We start from the raw sequence: 15,089 nt of genomic DNA, 5'->3' as shown, positions 1-15,089 counted from the left end.
GCGATTCTCCTTGCTCTAGGACTGGATTCCAGGCCAATGAATAGGTGCTTCAATTCGGAAAACCAAAATACTAACTCACTGAAAATTTTCAGACCAAAGGATCCAGACAGTGCCAAGATAGATCTTAGGAAAACCGTTTCCCTCGGGGGGAGAGAGCCGCGAAGTCGGGGCTCATTTTCAGGTCATACTACCCAACGCCGAGGCCTTCGCTCAGCTCCGAGCGTTTCCTGGGAAGTTCGACCAGCGGGTGAGCTCTCCGTGCCATAGCCCCGCCTCTCTCGGCTGTTTTGAACTACATTTCCCAGTATGCAACGTGGAGCCAGGAGGCCGTCAGATGAAAAAGACTCTGTTACCCAGCGAGCCCGAAGACGGCGCAGGACCCTCGGACTTCATTTCCCGTCGGCCCGCGGGGGGAGCGCCGGAAGCCCGCCCCGCCCCTCATTGTGCGGCTCGTACTAAACGGAAGGGGCCGGGAGAGGCCGCGTTCAGTCGGATCCCGGCAGCAGCTGCAGCGGCTCTTGTCTTTTCTGGCTCTCCTTGCTATCTCCTTTTCTCTTCCGGAAACATGGTGAGCGGCAGGCCACGGCGCCGGAGGGGAGGTGGCTGCGAGTCGATCATCTGCGCGCGCTAAAGGGAACGGGGGAGCGACGTCGGAACCCCCTCCCCCAGCTCCCCGGGCGGGATGAGGGTCTCGTGCTGAGGGGCGGGCGGCGCCGGGACGCGCGTGCGCGCCCGCGGGCGCCGGTGAGGGCCGGCTTGGACGTCGCTCGCGCGCCCCCTGGACTCCCTTCCCCTCCCCCACCCCGCTGTTGCGCCCGCGCGGACAAGGGCCGTGGGGGAGGGGTCCAGGGCGCGCGCGCCCGTCCCTCGCTAAGCAGCCGGTGTCGCGCGCCGCGGCGGGGCCGAAGAGAGTCGGTTCACGGGGGCGCGCTCGACGGGAGCACGCGGCATCCAAAGCTGGCCCGGGAGCGGCGAAGGAAAAGCGCGCGAGCGGTCTCGGCGCGCGCGCGCCCCACCCAAGGGCTGTTCTTGTCTCCGCGTCACCCTCCCTCTCAGGCGGGTCTGTCTCGAGAGCAGGTGGCAGGGATGCTCGCAAGGGGCGGGGGCGGCGCGGCTAGCGGGGATGCGGGGGTGTCCGGGTCCGGGCGCAGGCGCCTGGGATTAGGGACTTGCACCGCGCAGCACAGAGCGGACACCGCGGAGATCACGGCCGTGCTCGGGAGCTAGCGAGCCCACAAGGCGAGCTGGGTTCGCAGAGTACACCCGGCGGAGGCTGGAACGGCGCTGTCGGCCGGCGCGTGCGCACACGGTCAGGCCTGGCTGCTGGGCCCGAAGCCGTGGACCAGCGGGGCTGTCGGCTTTCCCGGATGGGGCCTGAGGGTGGAGCCGAGTTTAGGGAAGTGACCCAGGCGGGCACCGCCCGGAAACTGCCCCGTCCTCTGTGTTCGGCCCGAGGGCTGCGAGAGCCCAAGCTTGCGTAACTTGCCCAGGCCCGCAGCGCGGAGGGCCGATAAGCTTGTCGGTAAGGGCGCTTCCTTAGGGTTGAGGCCCTGGAGGTGCTGCTGCCTCTAGGTACGGGTTTTTTTCGGGGAGGGGGCTGAGTCTAGCCGATCTCCTTTCCCCGCCTACTCCGGAAGTGGCTCAATCACGTGGCCGGCTTCCTCTGCAGTTCCGGGAGCGGGGGCAGATTTCACCGTGGACAGTCTCACTCCCATTCCTGGCTAGGGTGGCCCCCAGCACGACCCGGAATAGAAGTTTAAAGAGCTCTCACGGACCGTGGGCCCTTGAGTTTGGACTGCTAACTTCTATCAGCGATCTTTGGGGCCTGCATTTTTTTCCGGAGAACAGGGAGTTGTCGGGTAGGGCCGTAATTAGGGGTTTGTTGTAGGGAGTTGTCGGGTAGGGCCGTAATTAGGGGTTTGTTGTTCTTGCTTTGGTTTAGGAAGACCCCAGCAGAGAAAGGAATACCTTGTGTGATAACTGCGTTGAACAGTTCTGATGGGCTTGCTAGAACCGTTGAGCACCGTTGGTGACCCATCTAGCGTTGTGGGTCTTGTTTTTCTCTTAGATCTATCTATGACTATGACTTGGTTGTCTGGGTCCCCTCTACTCTCTGTGAAGTTCTGAGTCAGCACTATGCAAAAGCTGAGACTGAGTACCGTGAGTCTGTAGGTTCTATTTACCGTGAGCTTGTAGGTTCTTTTAATTCTGGGTTCACATCTTGGCCAAGACATTTCTTTTCACAGGTCTTTAATCTAGCTTGCAGGATGTCGGGGTGGGGAGGAATGGTGTGGAATTATGTGATCAGAGGTCTCTTCTATGGCGGCTATTCTGGGGTTGTGTCACATCTGATCCTTTGACAGTGACTTGGGTGGGAAAATAGTGATACTTGTCTTGGGAAGGGGATTAATGACCTTTTGGGGCTGAGGACTATATTTGTTGACATCTAGACAGATTTTCTAAGAAAGCAAAGGAAGGACTTAAGGGCACGTCCCAGAAACTTGTTCCTTATGAGGTGCGTGTGGCTCGTCCTCTAGGCCTCTGGCGTGGCTGTCTCTGATGGGGTCATCAAAGTGTTCAACGACATGAAGGTGCGTAAGTCGTCAACACCAGAGGAGGTGAAGAAGCGCAAGAAGGCGGTGCTCTTCTGCCTGAGCGAGGACAAGAAGAACATCATCCTGGAGGAGGGCAAGGAGATCCTGGTAGGTGATGTGGGCCAGACTGTAGACGACCCCTACACCACCTTTGTCAAGATGCTGCCAGACAAGGACTGCCGCTACGCCCTCTATGACGCAACCTATGAGACCAAGGAGAGCAAGAAGGAGGACCTGGTGTTCATCTTCTGGTGAGCTTCTCCTGCCGTAGCTCTGCCCCACCCCCTTTTCTCAGGACAGGAAGGTCTGTGGCTCCTTGTTAACCCAGAGGTGTGCGTTTCAGGGTAGGGTGTTGTAATAAAATGCCTGTCAGTGAGGAACTTGATAAAAGCTTGAATGTTAGGGGCCAGCTCAGGGGTTTCTGGAAGTCCTGTATCACTTGAGGGCACTTGCTAGACTTGGAGGAGGGGGCTTTGCGGCAAGTTCTCTGATTCTGTTTCCCTCCAGGGCCCCTGAGAGTGCACCCCTTAAGAGCAAAATGATCTATGCCAGCTCCAAGGATGCCATCAAGAAGAAGCTGACGGGTAAGGGCCAGCGTTGGTGGTGCCATATGCCCTTGCGTTCAGGCCTTGGCTGCAGGGTGGGGTAGACGGCATGGTGGAGGAGAGCCCTCTCTCTGTCTCCTCCTCACTGCCTGCTGGATGTAGCCTTATCCCGCCATCTGTTCTACTGGCTCCTTCCCAGCCGCAGCACACCCACCCCCGCCCCAGTGCTCCTCATCACAGATGCTCCCCCTTCTCCTCCACAGGGATCAAGCATGAATTGCAAGCAAACTGCTACGAGGAGGTCAAGGACCGCTGCACCCTGGCAGAGAAGCTGGGGGGCAGCGCCGTCATCTCTCTGGAGGGCAAGCCTTTGTGAGCCCCCTCCAGCCCCCTGCCTGGAGCATCTGGCAGCCCCAGACCTGCCCACGGGGGTTGCAGGCTGCCCCCTTCCTGCCAGACCGGAGGGGCTGGGGGGATCCCAGCAGGGGGAGGGCAGTCCCTTCACCCAGTTGCCAAACAGCCCCCCCACCCCCTGGACCTTCCTCCTCCTCCTCCTCCCTCCATCCCTGACGGTTCTGGCCTTCCCAAACCGCTTTTGATCTTCTGATTCCTCTTGGGTTGAAACAGACCAAGTTCCCCCCAGGAACCCCTGTTTGGGGGGGACCTGTATTTTTTTTAACGACACCCCAGTTCCCCCCTTGTTCCTCCCTTTTCCCATGCTGCCAACTTCTAACCGCAATAGTGACTCTGTGCTTGTCTGTTTAGTTCTGTGTATAAATGGAATGTTGTGGAGATGACCCCTCCCTGCGCCGCCTGGTTCCCCTCCCCCTTGCCCCTGGTCACAGCCACTCATGGAAGCAGGACCAGTAAGGGACCCTCAATTAAAAACAAAAAAACACACAACAATAAAAAGGCTCACTAATGGGATGTTTGTTTCGAGGTTGGGGCCCAGGGGACCTTGGGGGGGGCGTAGGCTGGGAGAATGAGCAGCATCTCTTCCCTGACCCTGCCTCCAGCCAGCCCCACACACCCTCATTTGGCCCCAGTGACTAGCTGAGCCTCCCTTCTGACAGTTTCCTCTCTACATGCTGGTGTCATAGTTGGCACCAGCCTGGCTGTGCGGAAGGTAGCTGAGCCAGGGTGTGTCTGCTACTGGCCGCAGGGGTTCCTTGAACAGAGGGGCTTAATCCCTGAACTGGTTTCTTCTGCTGCCTTGACCCAGGTGGGCAGCAGGACAGTGAGGCCCATTCTCTGATCCCTGTGCAGTCTCGCCCAGATGTGGGCCCTGAGACTGCAAGTCACTGGTTGCTTCTTGAGCTTTTTCTCCACTTTCAGTATTTGGTCTTTGCTCTGCGCTCTCTCCTGGATGGCTGACTCATTTATGAGCGCTGGGTCCAGCAGCTGCTGTGAGTCAGACGCCAGGTTGAGTCTCTGGCCTTCTGCAGATGTGACCGGGGTCTGGGGCGGGGCCAGCCAGGTGGAGTCCGGGACTTCAGACCCAAGTGTCTTGGGCTCCGCCTGCCTGTGTTTAACCAAGAGGGTGTTGGCTGGAGCCCTACGCTTCTTGCTGGCATTGCTGTGGGCTCTTTTCAGCCCATGCTTTGGGCTTTCACCTGCCCCGCAGGTAAAGGTGGAAGTGTTGCCCTAGGGGTGGTGGTGATGGACGATTTATACCCGGCCCCCTCCCTGCCCCAATCAACTAAAAAAAGCCTCCTGGAGTTAGAGCTGGTTCCTTAGTTCCTTGGAGCTTGCCAGTATCTCTGGTAGGGAGGCAGGAAGGGGTAGTTCCATTTTACTGATTAGGAAATGGGTGTAGAGGATTTGTAATTCATTTTATGTGTGGTCTGTGCCAGGGTTTATGGGGGTGTTGGCACGCCTTGAAGACTGCTCCTGGATTCCAAGTTCTGGGTCTTGTACCTTCCCACAGAGAGCACTACTGGCACTCTGAAAAGTGGCTGAAGAAACTGCAGGGGTGTCTCCCCCGGATCTGGTCTCTACCATGGTGCCCCGATAGAAGATGTACTTGGTGGGCCCTCCAACTGGGAAGTCAGGACAAGCAAGCCTCCTTGCTACAGAACCAGGCTTTTTATTTGTGAACAAGCTGGAGACAAATGAATTTGGGGGGCCAGAGGTGGGTTGAAGCTGCCCCATAGCCTCTGGGGAGGGAGGTCAGGGCCCCTGGGTTTCCCCAGGTGAGGGCTCTGCTTACCTGTGGCCAAGTGTGGTGCCCATGCTGCCCTATCTTGCAGGGCCTGGCACCTTGGGGTAGGGGTGGGCCTTGCCCTGAGAAGTCACGGGGCATGGTGAGTGGCTCCTGGGGTGGGGAAGGAGGCATCTTACTGGGGTGGGAGGTCTGGGGGGACTCTGGTGGCTCTAAGGTTCTCCCTTGAGGATGACAAGGGTGTTCCGGAGAAGCAGGGTGCTGGCCTGCAGAGGAGAGATTCTTGATGTCTCCCATCTGCTGCTACCGCCTCTGTTACCCAACCTTGGATAGCTCCTCTGTCCCCATCCCTGTCCTCAGCAATAACAGCTACCATTTACTGAGGCCTCACTACCAATGACAGAAGGGAATGGTCCCGATCCAAGATGGGGAACTGTGGCCCCGAACAGCTGGGGCTGCTCCTGGCAGCCTAACCTCCCCCCAAGCTCCACCGCACCCCCCCATGCACCAAGACACTTGATAAGAGCCTAGAGGCCCAGGGGTGGGAGGCCAGGAAAGCAGCAAGAAGGCTTGGGGAGGCTGGAGGGCTCACCTTAGCGTGTTTGAGCTCCAGCTCCGCCAGCTCCATGAGGTTCTTGCGGAAAGAGGAGACGCGGCGGGATCTGAAGTCCATGAGCTCTGGAGAAGAGAGGAATGGGGACCCCGGCAGGGTCAGCAGTGCAGTGGCAGGGGCACCAGGGCCGTGGGGCTTACCCTGCTTGGCTGAGTCGGAGAGGCGTTCGAAGCGCTGGCAGCACAGCTGCTGGTGGCTCTCGGCGGTCCGCACCTCCCGGTTCTTGGTGCGCGCCTTGTCCAGTGCCTTGTTGGCGTTCTCATAGTCTGCCAGCGCCCGCAGCCGCCGGTACAGCAGGTCCTGGGGCCGGCAGGGGCACAGGATCCCTGGCCCACGGCCCTTGCCTGCCTGCCCGCCCTCCCTGGTGGCTCCAGCCCTGAGGTCTGCTCTGGGGCCACCTCTCACCTTGGCTGCCTGTGAGTCGCGCACGTAGTACCTCAGCATGTCCGACAGCTTCAGGTCCTCATCAGAAGCCACTCGGCCCTCCAGTTTCTGAATCAGGAAAGTGGAGGCTGGGGAGGGAGCTGGTGCGGGGGCAGCTAAGGACTGGGGGTGCTGCTGTTCATCTAAATACCAAGTAGGGTCACTTGATACCCACGCTATGTCAAGCCCTGAGGTTCAGGGGAGCAGGCCAGGAAAGGCTTCACAGAGGAGGTGGCATCTGATCTGGATCTTGGGGGTTGAGTAGGGATTAGACAACAGTCAAAGGCTTTGCAGTTGTGCAGGCCTGGTATGTTTTCAGGGAACCATAAGTTCAGTGGGGCACTTGGGCAGCAGTGGGCCAGATCACAACAGGCTTAAGATGCAAGCTAGGGACTTTGAGCTTTGTGTCTTGGGTAGTTTCTAGGAGGGATAGGGTCACTGAAGGGCCCTGAGCAGGGAAGAGATGGGGTCCAACGGACATTTTAGGAAGACTGGCACACTCCGGTGACTTTCTTGGAGAGGAGTTCAGGAAGAGTGTGTCTGGGGCAGGATGCTGGCAGCACAGAACAGTCTGCCAGAGGCACGCGGCACATCCTTCTAAGTGCCTCGCCAAGCCCACTTCCCACCTCCTCCCCCATCACCACACACCCACACTTGAGGTTGGATCACCGTCTCCACTCCATCTCTTATTAAACTAGTCTGGAGAGTGAGTCCAGGGCCTCACTGAGCCCCAGTTATCACTGAACATTCCAAAATGACCCTGCAGCTTTCCCCTCTCCCGGGACACTCTCTTCCCTGCAAAGGATCATTGGGTGGCCTTTCAACACAGAAGGCAGTACTCACCCTTAATCGTTCAAAGAGCTCTGCCAATTTGAGGAAGCTCCTAGGAGATGGTGGGGGGGAGTTAGGGCAGGGGTCTTAGGGGTTGCTTAAAGCTTCCCTGCCCTTGGGTCCCCCTTGGGGAACCCTCCCTCTCTTTCTCTCCCAAAGCCCAAGAGGAGCTTCTGCATCTCCCACTAGAGCTGATAGTAGGCTTCCATGGAGTGACCCCTCACGGACAGACACAGTATTACAGGCAAAGAAAGAGGGCAGAGGGGCGAGAGGGAGTGCTCACGTCTTTAGCTGGTTGACTTCCTGTGTTCCCAGACTGCTCAGTGCAGCTGAGATAGGGATATAATCATCTGCCAGGCCTGTTGGGGAAGAGCCCTCTATCAGAGCCCCTTGGTCTGCACGTCAAGCCCCACCCCTGGTGTTTGTGGCCACGGACAGACACAGGGCATTTCCTGCTCTCTCCTCTCCCCTGGGGAGTAGGGCCACTGGGGAGAATCCAGGGTCCCTGGGGCCCTGCGTACACTTGTGAGAGTGCATGACTCGGTCTGCCCGAAGGCAGGCGTCCCGGATGCGGGTGTGGTACTCCAGCAGGAAGGTCCTCTCATGCTCGAAGAAGTCATCCACCTCCTAAGGGAGCCAGACAGGACCCACTCACACCGAGTCACCAGGAGCAGCGCAGCCTCGGGCTCCCGGGCGTGGCACAATCTCCCTCTAGGCAGGGCCCCATCAGTGGCTTCCCTCCCACAGGCACCCAGGGTCTTAATCCTTGCTGGGGACTTGAGGCTCTGGGTTGAATCCAGAGAAGGGACCCCCCAAGTCACCTTGAGCCCTGACATGCCAGTGATGAGGGCTTCATCTGCAGACTTCACAATATTCCTCAGAAACCCCCCAAGGAGCTCCTTCCTGTTCTTTCCTCGGACACTCAGCTGAGGCACACGTAGGGAGGGTGCAACGTCAGGGTGGGCATTTGCACCTCCCACCCCGGGCATATACCACTCGCCGAGCTGATGAGACAGAGGCCTGAGCCCACTTAGAACCTTGCCCCCCACCCCCAGGGGGGACCCCAGCTCACATCCTGGCCATATTCCAAAAAGACAAAGAAGTTGTGGTCTCGACGCAGGGTGGGGTGGGCCGCCAGGCGCTGCAGAAAGACTTCGTGCATCGCAACTGTCTTCTTAAAGATGGCCAGATACTCCCTGCAGAGGACGGCAGGCAGCTCACAGGCCCTCCCTGGCTCCTTCCCCCCTCCTGCCCCCTTGCCCCTCGGCAGCCCTGGAGTGAGAAGCAGGGTCCTAAACATCCACGGGGGACAGTCAGGGGAGAAACCCTGGGGCTGTCAGGAGAGGCTGGGCTGGGGCTTTGTCACAGACAGGAAAGGGGGGCGGCACTCACGCTTCCAGCTCCTCCTTCATTTTGGCAAACTCTTCCCGCGTGATAGAGCTGTCTCCCTCACCCAACTTCTGCAGTTTTTCCCTCGAAGCCTCAAAGTCTGGCCTTGGAGGGGCTGGGGGGATCTGCTCCAAGGAGGGACAGAGCTGGAAGTCCTCTCGCTGTTGAGAAGGCCGTCACCTGCAACCCGAAGCCTGGCCCAGCCTCCCGGCCTCCCCCGGGTGCCCAGGCCGGCCTCTCCTCACAATGAGACCGGCGTACTCCTCGTTTTCCACGTAGGCATTGTGTAGCCAGATGAACTCCTCATGATGTCGCACGACTGAGAACTCGGTCTGGGCGGAGTGAGGGACGCAGCTCTGGAAGCCGGGGAGCCTATCTGAGGTGTCTTTCCTCCCCTGCCCAAACCCTACACCCACCAAGCTTCCTGGGCACCCACTTTTGGGCCTCGCCAATCCCACATCCCAGGGGAGGCCCAAGTTGGGGCTCACGCGTCCGTGTCTACCCTCAGGAGGGTGGACAGGGGATGGTAGGACTTGGGGCCTTAGGCAGAGGCCGTACGAGACTAGACAAGATGCCCTCTTTCTCAGAGGGTCAGGGGCCAAGAGCCAGGTTGAGGAGCAGGGCCCAGAGGCTGCGCTGGCATCTGCGCGCCAGGCGAGCAGAGGCTGCGGGAAGGAGGCTCCTGAAGCAGCCATGTGAACCCCACTCCCCCCCCACCCCCGCTCCCACGCAGCCTCACCTTGGTTTGAACAGTGAATTTCACCTTGTCCCGCTCGCTGACGGCATCAGAGATCTCCACCTGTAAGGAGCTGTCTCCCTGCAGGTCCACGGACATGGAGGAGGGCTGTGGGGGAAGGGAGGTCCCTGACATGACTGACCATGGCCCCCCCGCCCATCCTCGCCGCAGGCTTCTGGTCCTCCTGCAGAGCCCACCTCAGCAGCATTACTTCCACCACGCCCTGGGGTCGCCGGCTGTTCCCCCCCACCTCCCGAGGGATCCTGATAAGTCACTGCTCAGGGATTCACAATGACACTTTCCCACCCCTCCATCCTCTGAAGTAGGCAGAACTCTCCCCGTTTTATAGGCCTGGAAGCTGCGACCACCAGAGAGGTGAAATAACTTGGCCGAGATCACACAGCTGCAAAGTGGCAGGGCCAGATTTGAACAGAGTTTCTCGGTTCCAAACCCCACGCACTTCCTCAGTTACCTGACCACCCCTTCTCAGCTGGTTACCTCAGGTACCTTTCACCAGGTGTAAAGTGAGCTGGATGAGACGGTCCCACCCCTTTTGAGGGGCTCCTGAGACCATTCCATTCACTACGTTTGGTGCCAAGAGGCTCTGACTTGGAGGCCAAGCACTTGAATTTCTCTAAGTGAAAAGATCCCTGAGGCACCAAGTTACTAGTTCATTCTTACACTGAGCTATTTCAACAAGCATTTATTGAACACCTGCTATGTCCACACCATTTTGCCAAGAGGTACTAGGGAGAGAGATAGAGGCTCAGAAGCCACTCTCCCTTCAAGTACTACTCACCAGTAGATAAACTGGCACCTGCCCACCTCTCACACCCAGAGGCCTCCCTCTCTCCTCTCACAGGCTTTAGCACTTATTTGGGACACTGTGGGACCACTCTTAGACGTCTAGCACCATAGATTAATTTTACATGGCCTTGAGCCTCATATCAATGTAGTTACACAGTATATACTATTTTGTGTCCATGTTCTTTAGTGAGACCCATCTATGTCATTGAGTGCAGTGTTTCTTTTTCATTGCTGTGTAGTGTTCCATCATATGACTGTATTGTAGTTTATCCATTCTACTGTTGGTGGTCATTTGGATTATTTCAAGTTTGGGGCTATTATGAATAAAGCTGCCATGAACATTCTTGCATATATCTTTTGAGGGACCTAAGTACTCATTTCTGTTGGGTACGAGAATGGCTTGGTCAGAGGGTAGGCATGTGTTTAAAACGCTTTCATAGATACTGCCAAACAGTTTTCCAAGGTGACTGTACTAATTCACACTCTCTCCAGCATTGAATGAAAGTTCCAGTTGCACCACATCCTTGCCAATACTTAGAACTGTTAGTCCTTTTTTTTTTTTTTAAAACGTGATGATCCATTTATTTATTTATTTATTTATGGCTGTGTTGGGTCTTCGTTTCTGTGCGAGGGCTTTCTCTAGTTACGGCAAGTGGGGGCCACTCTTCATCGCGGTGCGCGGGCCTCTCACTGTCGCGGCCTCTCTTGTTGCGGAGCACAAGCTCCAGACGTGCAGGCTCAGTAATTGTGGCTCACGGGCCTAGTTGCTCCGTGGCATGTGGGATCTTCCCAGACCAGGGCTCGAACCCGTGTCCCCTGCATTGGCAGGCAGACTCTCAACCACTGCGCCCAGGGAAGCCCCCCAGAACTGTTAGTCCTTTTAATTTTAGCCTTACTGGTGGAGGTACAGTAATACTGCATTGTGGGGACTTCCCTGGTGGTCCAGTGGTTAAGACTCCATGCTCCCAATGCAGGGGTCCCGGGTTCAATCCCCGGTCGGGGAACTAGATCCCGCATGCCACAACTAAAAGATCCCACATGCCACAACAAAGACCAGCGCCACCAAATAAATAAATACATCTTTTAAAAAAAAATAGTGCATTGTGGCTTTAACTTGTATTCCCTGGTGAGAAATGATATTGAACACCATTTCATGTACCTATTAGACATTCAGATATCTTCTTTTGTAAAGTGCCTATTCAAGTCTTTTGCTCCTCCCTGCCATCCTCTTTTAAAAATCAGATCATCTTTCTCTTATTGATTTGTAGGAACTCTTTAAATATCCTGGAGACAAGCCCTTTGTCAGTTATATGTTTTGCCAATATCTCCTACTCTATGGGTTGCCTTTTCACTCTATTAATGGCTTATAATTTTACAAGCTCAACATATCAATCTTTGCTTTTGTGGTTTGTGTACTCTTGAAGAAGCACTCCTACCCCAAGGTCATGAAGATATTCTCCTATTTTTTTCTTCTAGAAATTAAGTTTTAGGTCTATGATCCATTTTCATATATTTATATGCAGGTCTATGATCCATTTAATTCATTTTGTATGCAGTGTAAGGTACGGGTTGTGATTCATTTTTGCCCTATATATAGCCAGTGATTTTAGCACTATTTGTTTAAAAACACTATTTTTTCACTATTGATTTGTTTTAGTGTACACCTTGGTAGAAAATCAATTGACCTCATAAGTGTGATCAGTTCTGTATTCTCTATTCTGTTCCACTTATCTATATATCTATACTTTTGATAATATCACACTCTCTTGATTACTGTAATTGACAGGCAACGTTGAAATCAGGTAGAATTAACTTTGTTCTTTTTCAAAATCATTTTGGCTATTGTAGGTCCTTTGCATTTCCACATAAATTTTAGAATCAGCTTGTTAATTTCTACCCCCAAAAAACTTTCTGGGATTTGGTTAAGATTACATTGAATCTATAGATCAAATTGAGAAGGACAGACGTTTTTACAATACTGAATCTTCCAATCCATGAACATGGAATATCTTTCCAGTGATGTAGGTCTTCTTTAATTTTTCTCAGTAATTTTTTTATATATATATAAATTTATTTATTTGTTTATTTTTGGCTGCGTTGGGTCTTCGTTGCTGTGTGCGGTTTTTCTCTGGTTGCGGCGAGCGGGGGCTACTGTTCGTTGCGGTGCGTGGGCCTCAGTAGTTGTGGCTCGTGGGCTCTAAAGCGCAGGCTCAGTAGTTGTAGTGCATGGGCTTAGCTGCTCTGCGGCATATGTAATTTTTTACTTTGCATATTTTGAAACTGTTATTAGGTGCATAAAATTGAGGAGTGTTTTCCTGTTGAATTGACTCTTTAATCATTATAAAATGTTCCTCTTTATTTCTAGTAATACTTCTTTCTTGTCTTCCAGTCTGAAATTGATAAAGCCACACCAGCTTTCTTTTTTGTTAGTGTGCTCATAGTGTATATATTCCATCAGTTTTTCAATATTTCTGTGTCCTTATAAAGTATGTCTCTTTTAACAGAATTAAGCTGTTTTTAAAAAATCCAATCTGAAGATTTTAAAAAATAAATTCAGTTATTTATTTATTCATTTATTTATGGCTGTGTTAGGCCTTCGTTGCTGTGCACGGGCTTTCTCTAGTTGTGGCAAGCGGGGGCTACTCTTCGTTGCTGTGTGCGGGCTTCTCATTGTCGTGGCTTCTCTTGTTGCAGAGCACAGGCTCTAGGTGCGCAGGCTTCAGTATTTGTGGCACTTGGGCTCCGTAGTTGTGGCTTGCGGGCTCTAGAGCGCAGGCTCAGGAGTCGTGGTACACAGGCTTAGTTGCTCCGCGGCATCTGGGATCTTCCTGGACCAGGGCTCAAACCCGTGTCTCCTGCATTGGCAGGCAGATTCTTAACCACTGCGCCACCAGGGAAGCCCAGATGTTTGTTTTTTAACTGTAGTTTTTGTTCCATTCATTATTATTGTAATTACTGATATAGTAGGCTATAAACCTGCCATCTTACTTTTTGTTTTCTCTTCATCTCATCTGTTTTTTGTTCCTTTATTCTTTCTTTCTTTCTTTTTTAAATTAATTTTTATTGGAGTATAGTTGCTTTATTCTTTCTTTCTTGATTTCTGTTAGATTAGTCAAGTATTTTATGTTATTTCATTTTCTCTGTCATATTTTTACTTACATATTCATTTATTACTCTTTTCATTTCTCTATATTTATAGGATAATTTTGAAGAAGGCAATGATTACTCTGGAGGACATGGTCTAATAATAGATTTTCAAAGAGTCTGGCATCTACAAAGGTTAGGGGTGCACCCTTCAGTTTGACAGTCCAGTATATCCTCAGAACACATAGCATCCACTATTACTGGTAACAGTAATAGTAATATAATAGCTAACACTTATATTTGCTCTACCTATATGCCAGGCATTGCTCTAAGCAGTTTATATATATTAACTAATTTTTTAAAGATTTTTTTTTGATGTGGACCATTTTTAAAGTCTTTACTGAATTTGTTACATTAGTGCTTCTGTTTTATGTTTTGTTTTTTTTACCACAACGCATGTGGGCTCTTAGCTCCCCCACCAGGGATCGAACATGCACCCCCTGCATTGGAAGGCAAAGTCTTAACCACTGGACCACCAGGGAAGTCCCTGTGTTAACTAATTTAACCGTGAATATGAACATAGATAAACACTGAAACAGATGCTTTCTGTTCCATACTTTGGTCTCTCACCCCTCTCACTTCTTCAAATTCCACTTGATCCCTACTCCTCACTTCTTGGCTTCTCCAACACCCCCATGGCAGGCTCTTCCTCTGTCCAACTGCCCCCCACCCCCAAAGTCTGGCTCATTGGTGCAATAGGCCCCCAAGTCCCCTGTCTCCTTCCTGCTTGGTAACTGCTTGAGGGAGATGGGACTTCAAAGATGGACCACAGCTGCTCCATCCTTATCCTCAGTCACAGACCACTAGGCACATTCCTCCTACCCCTAAAAGTGTGCACATCTGTATGCCCCACCCCTAACCATCCTTGGCACAAGGATGCTCAGAAACTATTTGTTGAATGAAGTCAAGAGGAAAGAATGAATGGTCTCATGATTACATGAACATAGATACACAAGTGAAGCCATTAGTGCTGAACAGTATTCCCCCATCTTGGGAAAGGAGTAGGGTACTCCAGCCCCTTCTCAATCCCTAACATCCTTCCTTCTTCTTCCCCATCAAACCAGCATGAGTCGGTCCTGGGGAGGGGATGAGTAAGAGTGACGGGTCCTTTTCCATCTGTCAGGGCCACGGTAAACCCTGCCTCCTTTGGCATCCTCACCAGCCCCCATGCTGATGCCACAGAAGCGCCCCACCCCCTTGCTCAGGTCTCGCCTTTCTCTGGCTCATGCGTGGGCACGAACACACACACACACACACACCACTCCCTGATTGGGCATCACTGGGTATCATGGAGTGAGGTGAAGATTGGGAGGGTGTTTGCATCCTTTCTCTACCTTGCTCTCCTTCCCAGCCTCTCGATGCTCCTCCATCACTCTCGTTCTCGACTACAGCACACAAGAATTCCGCGGCGGGTCACTGCCCGCGCGCTCCCGTAGGTTGGTCCCCGGTAAATCTCCCCGAGGAACGGACCCAGTGGGGATCCTATCAGCTGACAGAGGAACTCTCCCCTCCCTGCCAAGGAGTCACCTGGAGCCGGGCGTGGTTCCACGCCGTTCCCTCGCAGCCGCGCCTTTTGATTGGGTAGCAGCTTTACCGTGCGGGACGCCATTGGCTGCAATGCCTGTCGTTCCTGTGCCCAGGCCCCAGCTTTTAAGGGGCAGCGCGGAACTGAGAGGGCCGGGAACAGGCGACAGCGTGGGGGATGGAGTCGGGGCGGCGGGGGGCCTCTAGGATCGCAGAGGTCTAGTGTCGCGTCAGCCCACGCCCCAGGCTGGCTGACTCCGGGCCGCCGCCCCTCTGGGCCGGGCCTTCTAATGCCCTGGCGCGGCCTGCGCGTGCGCACTAC

The 15,089-nt window shown here is 53.9% G+C and overlaps 2 protein-coding genes across 12 annotated transcripts; one reads left to right on the top strand and one right to left on the bottom strand.

Moving 5' to 3' along the window:
- Positions 1-319: 319 nt before the first annotated feature.
- CFL1 (cofilin 1) lies at positions 320-4,066 on the top strand. 2 transcript variants are annotated; one of them, XM_082477087.1, is made up of 5 exons: positions 487-568; positions 2,069-2,160; positions 2,538-2,845; positions 3,102-3,178; positions 3,403-4,066. In XM_082477087.1, the coding sequence occupies exons 2-5, from the start codon at positions 2,137-2,139 to the stop codon at positions 3,513-3,515; spliced, it is 522 nt and encodes a 173-aa protein (XP_082333213.1). In that variant the 5' UTR covers positions 487-568; positions 2,069-2,136; the 3' UTR covers positions 3,516-4,066. The 2 variants fall into 2 exon arrangements, with proteins under 2 accessions (XP_082333212.1, XP_082333213.1); XM_082477086.1 differs by lacking the exon at positions 2,069-2,160 and having other exon boundaries at positions 320-568.
- A 945-nt stretch (positions 4,067-5,011) lies between these two features.
- Positions 5,012-15,081, bottom strand: SNX32 (sorting nexin 32). 10 transcript variants are annotated; one of them, XM_082477060.1, is made up of 13 exons: positions 14,578-15,081; positions 9,296-9,400; positions 8,802-8,912; positions 8,560-8,681; positions 8,240-8,363; positions 7,989-8,093; positions 7,689-7,794; positions 7,451-7,526; positions 7,180-7,219; positions 6,319-6,405; positions 6,054-6,213; positions 5,893-5,978; positions 5,012-5,566 (listed from the first exon to the last, which is right to left on the bottom strand). In XM_082477060.1, exons 1-13 carry the CDS (start codon positions 14,611-14,613, stop codon positions 5,513-5,515), a joined length of 1,212 nt encoding a protein of 403 aa, XP_082333186.1. In that variant the 5' UTR covers positions 14,614-15,081; the 3' UTR covers positions 5,012-5,512. The 10 variants fall into 10 exon arrangements, with proteins under 10 accessions (XP_082333186.1, XP_082333192.1, XP_082333193.1 ...); XM_082477066.1 differs by having other exon boundaries at positions 5,893-6,405; positions 8,560-8,717; XM_082477067.1 differs by having other exon boundaries at positions 5,893-6,405.
- Positions 15,082-15,089: the final 8 nt, after the last annotated feature.

The sequence above is a fragment of the Balaenoptera physalus genome (genome assembly GCF_965194825.1).
Source record: "Balaenoptera physalus genome assembly, chromosome: 10".
Classification (NCBI taxonomy): Eukaryota; Metazoa; Chordata; class Mammalia; order Artiodactyla; family Balaenopteridae; genus Balaenoptera; species Balaenoptera physalus.
This window is presented reverse-complemented; position numbering and strand designations above follow the sequence as displayed.

What these genes read in the sequence shown, in the direction of transcription:
- CFL1 (XM_082477086.1), top strand. Translation starts at nt 335, where the DNA reads ATGAAAAAGACTCTGTTACCCAGCGAGCCCGAAGACGGCGCAGGACCC. An exon ending in TTTTCTCTTCCGGAAACATG is followed by an intron (nt 569 to 2,537) that starts GTGAGCGGCAGG and finishes CTCGTCCTCTAG; the next exon opens with GCCTCTGGCGTGGCTGTCTC. An exon ending in GACCTGGTGTTCATCTTCTG is followed by an intron (nt 2,846 to 3,101) that starts GTGAGCTTCTCC and finishes GTTTCCCTCCAG; the next exon opens with GGCCCCTGAGAGTGCACCCC.
- SNX32 (XM_082477059.1), bottom strand. Translation starts at nt 9,251, where the DNA reads ATGGCTGCTTCAGGAGCCTCCTTCCCGCAGCCTCTGCTCGCCTGGCGC. An exon ending in AGGAGTACGCCGGTCTCATT is followed by an intron (nt 8,718 to 8,801) that starts GTGAGGAGAGGC and finishes CCTTCTCAACAG; the next exon opens with CGAGAGGACTTCCAGCTCTG. An exon ending in AGCTCTTTGAACGATTAAGG is followed by an intron (nt 6,406 to 7,179) that starts GTGAGTACTGCC and finishes TTCCTGATTCAG; the next exon opens with AAACTGGAGGGCCGAGTGGC.